Genomic DNA, 8,285 nt, shown 5'->3' with positions numbered 1-8,285 from the left:
CTCCCCGCCCCGCCCGGCCCAGCCCAGCCCGCCGAGCCCGAACCTGATCTCAAAGCCTATTTAGGGGTGATGATAATAACATCCTGTAAGTATTCTAACAACCTCGTCCATGGATGTAGACACGATCCTTTTCTGAACCAAAGCTCTCTGAGGAGCTGATAAGAAAGCAAAACCTTCAGAGTGAGCCAGCTCCAAGCTTTCCCGGTGCAGGGACAAGGGCAGAGGTGGGGCGGGAAGTGAGAGCTCGCCTGTGGAGGAGCTGAAAGGAGGCAGGAGACCTGGCATATGAGAGATCGTCCTTAACTGTTTCACAGATGAAGAAATTACGCCGAAAAGATTAAATATTTGACCCAATAACACAGAGCTAGTAAGGGGGTAAAGCTGGAATGTAAAAGCTTTTAAAACCATTGTTATGCAGATAAATTATAAACGTTGTGGACAAGAGTAGTGTGTGTCTTTTAAGTATTTCGATATCTCCCATAGCATGTAGCACAATATAGCTCATCTAGCATGCATTTGAGGTGTCTTGTTTCTTTCTGTCACACCCAGCCATCTGGGATTGCTTCCACCCATATTATCCAACACAGAAGAAAACTTGATCTTTCAGGCTTGTTGAGTTTCTTCCTGATTTCCTTTCCACGTTGGTAGTCTAGGGTTGGCATTAATATTATTGCCAACTTCTAATTTTAACTTCTAATTTTCAAATTTACTTACAATATTACACATATAGCTGTGTTTTGAAACTACCCTGAGGTTTCTGTACACAGGCGCCAACTGTAATCAATAAAAATTCTAGATGTTTAGCTTCCTCATTTTGAGTTCTCTGCTAGTATCCCAACTCCTACATGTCTGTCCCTTTTCCAGCAACATGCCAATCTGAGAGTCTTTAAATGGTATGCCTCTTACTCTGTCCTTCAGTTGTTTTTAATCCAGAAAAAGAAAACTTTAATATATATTTTTATTGATTTCAGAGAGGAAGGGAGAGGAAAAGAGAAACATCAATGGTGAGAGAGAATCATCGATTGGCTGCCTTCTACACACCTTCCATTGGGGATCGAGCCTGAGCATGTGCCCTGGCCAGGAATTGAACCGTGATCTCCTGGTTCATAGGTTGATGCTCAACCACTAAGCCACACTGGCCGGGCCAGAAAAAGAAAACTTTAAATGTAATACAGTATAATGAATTATCTCAAACATAATGCCCTACCTTGTGGTCTTATATATGGGGGGAAGGGGGGAATCTAAGTTGAAATTTTTAAAAATCTCATCAATAGAAAGTAGAAATCCAGATTTCTTTGCTCATATTCTAAACTTACATGTAAGAAGGAGTGAAAATGAAGTGTCTGTGCTGCCACATATGGCTATTGGAACTACAGCCGCCATCTTCATGCATGTCAGCCGCACTGTGGCTTTTGTGGAAAAGTTGTTATCCTTCTCATCTACTTCTTTCCTAAGCTACTTTCCTTTCAATAGCTATACACTCCCTGCATATGGACATAAATATTTATCACACTATAAATACTGGGCTTTCTTACAGGAATATTTCCTCTCGAAAGAAAAAAAAATTGATCTCCAGTTTCCAATCTCCCTTTCCTTCTTTTCTCTTTTTTCATACTGTAAGAGAAAGTTTATTTAGAAAGTCACTGAGGTAGAAGAAGTGAGTGGTAGAAGAAATGGGCTCAGGAAACAAGTTACAGAAGCAAAAGAAGGGCCTTTGGAGCTTAGGAGAGAGAAGGGTAAAGGCAGCACAGCTTGAGGGAAGAGGGCGAGGGGAGGGGAGGGGAGGGGAGGGGCTCCGGCAAGCTCCAGAAAGGGAGAGCATCACTCCTTTTCTGATGTCCTGCACCCAAATGTTTTGTGATAACAGTAAAGACTAAGCCTTTTTTTTTTCCTTCTGTGATTTTCTCCCAAAGCCTTTCATAAGTAAATTGAGATGATTTGTGTTGATTCAATGGATGGATATATTGGGGACTGAGAAATTGAGGCTCCACTGTATATGGTCTCCAGTTGGCAAGCAAACTGTACAGGGAAAGGGAAAAGCTCTGAATCTCTGACTCATGGACCCATGCCTGCTGCAAGCCAAGCAGACAGAGAAGATGATCCAAGGCTGTAAAAACTGCACTCCTTGGCTTCGTCTCGAGATGTTGTCAGGACAGTTTCCACAGAGAAAGTTATTCATTGCAGATTGCTGCCTTATAAACTTATTTCCCTGCAGAATAACAGTAATAATTTCCATGCCCAATACTTTTTATGTGAATTGCTGACTCTGAATCATCCATCCTGAGAGAGAAGAGAAATATTATGGACAAGTAAGAGCACAGCTCACGTCTGTTTTTCCTTATTCCCCCAGTTGAGAGAAAAAATTCCTCCGCGGTGGATGAGGTCTTCTTTCACATCCACCTGAGTCCTACGCAGCCCTGAGCTCAATGAGTAACCAAGAAGGGTTTGTTAAATTTTAAACAAAGGCTCACTGGCCTAATATCTCATTTCAGGCCTTAATGTCTCCAGCTAATCTTTACAGGCCTCCAGCTGAATCATGGAATTCCGTTTTTACTGACTTACTACTAGTTTCATTAAGGGCAAAAGGTAATATCTTCATATTACAAATAAAGGAAGTGTCCACTGGTGATTACTACTGTTTGTGGAGCACCTCCTGGGCCTTCGACCCATGTTTTAAAGTTTAATACATCATCTCCTTAGTCCTCATGACAAATCCATTCTGCAGATGAAGAGACTAAGGATATGTACATACCTTGCTCAGCTAGTGAGTGGTCAAACCACAATTCAAACTCAGATCTGTTTGACTACAAATCTTGAGCACTGCTCTGGGTGTGGAGGGAAATACGGGACATAAAAGGACCAGGTCCATCTGAGGAGAAAAAGGCTTTGTTGTGATGGAAAAAAGGGAAGGCATACCAAGTCATGATTATGCTTGTATGAAAACCCAGAAAAGGGTCAGCAAACTTTTATATAAAGAGGTAAACAGTAAATATTTTGGACTCTGTGGACCACAGCTCTCTGTCACAACTACTCCATTTTGCCATTGTAAGCACAGCTATAAACAATACCAAACAAATTGGCATAGTTGTGTTCCAGTAAAACTTTTTTTAAGGGAACCGAAATTTGGATTTCCTATTATTTTCACATGTCATGAAATATTATTATTTTGATTTTTTTAAACTATTTAAAAATGTTAAAACTATTCTTAACTCTCAGATCATACAAAAACTGCTGGGGTCCAACCCCAGCAGGTCCAGGGGTCCCCAAAGGTGTGGACAGAGTCGGTGAAGAAGGAATGACATGACTGGGTTCGTCGGTTCATCAGCATAGCGAGGTTCTCCCTCCAGGATCTCCATACACCAGATCCCTTGAAACATATGCTGTGCAGACGTTTCTTCTCTGCAGCGACTGTGTCAAGCAGCAAGGATGGACCGGCTCCCGGCAAAAAACAGGCAGTGGGCTGGATTTGGTGCCCAGGCAGTAGTCTGCCAACCCCTTAGCTTAGTAACAGGGGACAAAAAAAGTTTATGTGTTAAGAGATTGGTAGGAAGTTTAAACCACAAAGTAATGCAGAAGGCCGAAGGGAAAGGGAAGGGGAAAAAGAGAAGAGGATGAGACTTTATCAAAGATCTTAAAACATAAATGCAAATGCAAAAGTGTGAGAGGATAAGGATTAGCTAAGTAGGAATTCAACATGGACTCCTGATTCCTTGGTTTATCTTCTTGCCACTGGAACACCATTCATTCATTCAACAAATATTAATTTAGCACCAATATGGGCAAGCAGAATATGAGACCAAGAAGCTGAAACTATAAAAGAATAGTTTCTCATATAAGAAATGCTAAGAAATAAAATTAAGAAATGCTAAGGGTGGTTATTTACTAAGTGTAGTTGCTATCACAAGTTTTGGTATGCTATGTCTTTATTTTCACTCATCTCAAAGTATTTTCTAATTTCCCTTATAATTTCTTTTTTTGACTGACTGGTTATTTAGCAGTGCGTGATTTAATTTCCACATATCTGTGCATTTCCAAAAGTTTTGGGACTCTCCCCAGCCAGGAATGATGCTACAGCTGCCCATGTATTGACTGCCACATTTGGTTGTGCAATTGTGCACTGCCACACTCCAGGAATAGCCTCCCATTACAATCTATGCAAATGACACCCCCCACCCTGTATGTTGCCTCTTAGAGATGGTGACCCCATAAAATCTTCGAATGATTCCTCAATACACTTAGGGGTATTGTGTGTGGCGAAGGAATGAGGAGCAGCTAAGTGTCCACAAGGAAATCAGTTGTCTGATCCTCATCTTTGAACACAATGTACCAGCCAATTGTGATAACTAATTGCGTTGAAAAAAAGAACAAGGTGAGTAGGGAAAGCTCTTCACTCTCGAACCCTCGGGCAGATTTGTGAGGTAAGAAAGGGTTTCTCACATTTCCCAGGATGGCAGTTTTCTCTGTGTGTTTAGGGAGTATCATAGGAAACACAATTACACCGGGGAAATACTAAAGCAGGGAGCTCTGCACTGCTGATGGTGTGTCAGGGGAGAAACAATGTGCGCTGATGTCGGCTTCAACTCAGCAGCAGCTTGAGGGCAGAAGGCTGGGTCCTGCAGGTCTTCAGGGAACTCGCCCAGGGGGACCAAGAGCAGGCCTCAGGCAACGTTGAAGAGAGAATCTCCAGTTCTAAAGAAGATTATAAGAGGACCGGGAAATAAATAATGCCTACGTTTTTAAGCAAAAATCCTGGCCAAATTATTCAAGCACTCCTCTCTAACATGATCCTGTGTGGGGTTCTCCCTCATCACATCTTCAGTATCTAAAGCCCACAGATGGGAAGACAGGCCCCCTTCCTGCCAGATGCCTCCCCTGGAGTCTGGGGAGTGGTACAGGGTGGGATGGCACCCTGGGAACAAAGCCTTTCTAGAGTTGAGTGAGATAAAGCAGGTCACAAAAACTCAGATTTCAATTTTAAATGGCACAATAGGCTAAGTGGCTGAAAGGAAGCCGATCTGGGCTCTTCAAACATCCTCTTGCCCTGCGGGGAAATGCTAAAGCAGGGAGCTCTGCACTGCTGATGGTGTGTCAGGGGAGAAACAATGTGCGCTGATGTCGGCTTCAACTCAGCAGCAGCTTGAGGGCAGAAGGCTGGGTCCTGCAGGTCTTCAGGGAACTCGCCCGGGGGGACCAAGAGCAGGCCTCAGGCAACGTTCAAGAGAGAATCTCCAAGAAGACCGAGGACCGGGAAATAAATAATACCTACGTTTTTAAGCAAAAATCCTAGCCAAATTATTCAAGAACTCCTCTCTAACATGATCCTGTGTGGGGCTCTCCCTCATCACATCTTCAGTATCTAAACCCCACAGATGGGAAGACAGGCCCCCTTCCTGCCAGATGCCTCCCCTGGAGTCTGGGGAGTGGTACAGGGTGGGATGGCACCCTGGGAACAAAGCCTTTCTAGAGTTGAGTGAGATAAAGCAGGTCACAAAAACTCAGATTTCAATTTTAAATGGCACAATAGGCTAAGTGGCTGAAAGGAAGCCGATCTGGGCTCTTCAAACATCCTCTTGCCCTGTCTTTCCATTTCCTGTTAAGCCAGTATCACTTCACAGTGATCATGGTCAATATACTAGTCGGCAAAACATCCAGAACACCAGCTTACGTCCCCACTGATGTTCTTCACCATAAAAATTGTAAGGCACACTTGTTCACTGCCCTAACAAAGGTGCTCTGCTGTCCCTGGCCCCAAGAACACTACTTTAATAACTCAATGTATTGAGTACTTACCTTATGCCAGGGCCTGTGCCAAGCAATTTACAATTATTATCTTTTTTACCGCTTGCAATAAACACATGAAGTGGAGTCTATTTCTATTTCTATTCTGTGGATGAGGGAACAAGTGGCTTGGAGGCTAATGGTCTTGCCTGTGTCTGTGTGGCGTAGAAAATAGGGCTAAAGGGGCTTTAGAAATCATTTGATGATTCTTCACCTTAGAGCTGAGGAAACGGAGCTCAGAGAGGTTAAGTCACGTGCCCAGGTTCACATTGCCAGGAAGAGGCAGAGCTGATACCTAAACACAAGGTTCATTTCATCCTTGAACCATACAATTTACCACTTTGGGTTAGCACACATCATCCCGGCCTCCTGTTCTCTGAGTCCATGCTCAGTCATTTATGATTTGCAGATGTGTGCCAACCCCAAGTCCGCGGCCATCATGCCATCAAACTATGATTCAAAGGGTGGAGGGAGCATCCTGCTCGCTCTGCATCAGATTAGTAATGACGTCAAACTTCATGACTCAGAACGCGCAGAAGCGCTCTGGCCCTTACAACTTTCCCCACAGGAAACCCACCAGGTGCTTGGTTACCTTTTGAGTTTTTTGTGGGTGGCAAAGAATGCATCTAAAAATAGGTCTGTCCCCAGCTCTCCCAGAAGAGGCTTGCAGCCTAAAAATGTCAGTCCCTCCTCCTTTCCAAAACACAGACATCACTTCCTGGAGCGAAGCCCTTCCCTCCCAAACCAGCAGCTGCTTAAGGAGAGGCCTTTCTCCCACCTGGAGACGAGGCTTCCTTCTTGGGAAGGGAGAGGAGTATCTCTTGGCAGCAGAAAAGAAACCTTGCTCGTGAACTTTGGCAAGAATTGCTCTTTAAAAGCCAGCTGACTTCAAGGAAGAAGGCGTGGGTCTCTGACCTAGTCGTTTACCTTCTAAATGGGACAATGTATGTAAAAGTGCTTTGTAAATTGCAAATACCAGGAACTAACTATCACGTGCCTCTGCGCATGTTTCTGCCTCTTCAAAACAGCAGCAAGCAGAAGGGATGACTTCTCTTGTGACACCTCGGGTAACACAGATTTTCCAACCACAGAGACCCAGGGAGTTTTCCTGGCCTGGGCTTTCCGTGAGTAACTCCGCGGGTGCTGAGATAAGGCCATGGCAAAAAAGAAATTCTGAGGCTGTACTCATGCCGGCTAAAACGGGGTGCAGGTGCTGGAAGGAGTCATAATGAATTTCAACCAGCCCACAAATGGAGAAGAGGGCCTTGGTCAGCCACGGGAGGACCTCCCAATTGAGTCTCTGGCACTGTGTTAACCTGGAGTTGTTCTCAAGACAAAGACAAGCTTGCCAGCTTCTTGCCAGGGGCATGTGATGCTTGAGCTCCATAGAACACTTTGTCATGTTAGGGGTGCTTTCAGTTCTTTTATTTTATTCCTGCACTCATTTATTTCAGTAAATAATATTTAATTATCACTCCAAGGGCAGCCTTCTCTGTTTAAAAAACTCCTCTGTTTTCTGCCCACATAAAAGCCCACACACCGTGAGTACAGCTTGAAGGTAAGCAGGCTTTGTTTACATACAAGAAGCAAAGATGTGCCACTTTCCATTGCATCGACTCCCTGCCACCTTTCTTGACCTTCACCATAAACCAGAGGGCACTTTTGGGATATTTTCTATTCCTGGGAACCATTGTGTTCCTGGAAAGCACTGTTTTCAGAGTGCCATTGTACTCTTTTTATAGTGTTATTACAGTGTTTATTGGGCACTCTAATGCCTAGCTCCATGAGAGATTCTGAGGGAATATAACAAAGCAATAACAACACAAATGGCATCCATTATAAGTACCTAAAGTCAAGTGAAGGCGAATACTCAAATAGTTCATGCCCAAAGGCAGGGGACATGCATATATATCCTTGCCCAGGACCGACAGCAATAATCGATCATAGCACTCCCATTGACAGCAGAGGCCCCTAAGAATCCTTCTCAACACAGTGCCCTGAGCACTCGTTACCAGTTGTCTAGAGTTGACAGGTAAAACACAAGCCATCCATCTCCTCTTTCCATCCATGTATTTTTGACCAAGTTAAACAGTTCAGAAAAGGAAGAAATGGCCACATGCGCTGGAGTGGCTGGGAAAGATGCCCCCGGGAAGGGTAATTTTAGTGGTATCCTGAAGGAGCAATCAAATTTGGGTAGAGCTGGTAAATAGAGAAGAGGAGGGAGGGAGAATAGTATTTACCGTAAAATGAAGCATTTTGCATTCTAAAAATAGATAGTCAAATTTGTTTCTCTTTCTTATTTTAATGATGACTTGGCTTTCATTTAGGGAGTTCTTCCTCACCCCCAAGATCAAGAAAAAACATTCGCCTATATTTTCTACTAATAATTTTATAGTTTTCTTTTGTACATGAATATATTTGATCAAGTTGCAATTTATTTTGGGGTAAGGAATATGGTAGGAGTCCAGCTTTAAAACAAAGGGTAGGTAGATCTCATACCATTTGCT

The 8,285-nt window shown here is 43.5% G+C and overlaps 1 protein-coding gene across 1 annotated transcript in view; it reads right to left on the bottom strand.

Moving 5' to 3' along the window:
• NDFIP1 (Nedd4 family interacting protein 1) overlaps window positions 1-423 on the bottom strand; it is a 45,331-nt gene extending 44,908 nt beyond the window's left edge. The window contains exon 1 of the mRNA XM_014529061.1: window positions 103-423. Coding sequence (XP_014384547.1) covers window positions 103-408 — 306 coding nt within the window. The 5' untranslated portion in view covers window positions 409-423. The remainder of the gene's footprint in view (window positions 1-102) is intronic.
• Window positions 424-8,285: the final 7,862 nt, after the last annotated feature.

This window comes from Myotis brandtii, unplaced genomic scaffold, assembly GCF_000412655.1.
Source record: "Myotis brandtii unplaced genomic scaffold, ASM41265v1 scaffold668, whole genome shotgun sequence".
In the NCBI taxonomy this organism is placed as follows: domain Eukaryota; kingdom Metazoa; phylum Chordata; class Mammalia; order Chiroptera; family Vespertilionidae; genus Myotis; species Myotis brandtii.
The sequence above is the reverse complement of the archived record's forward strand: the minus strand, read 5'-3'. Positions and strand labels throughout refer to the sequence as shown.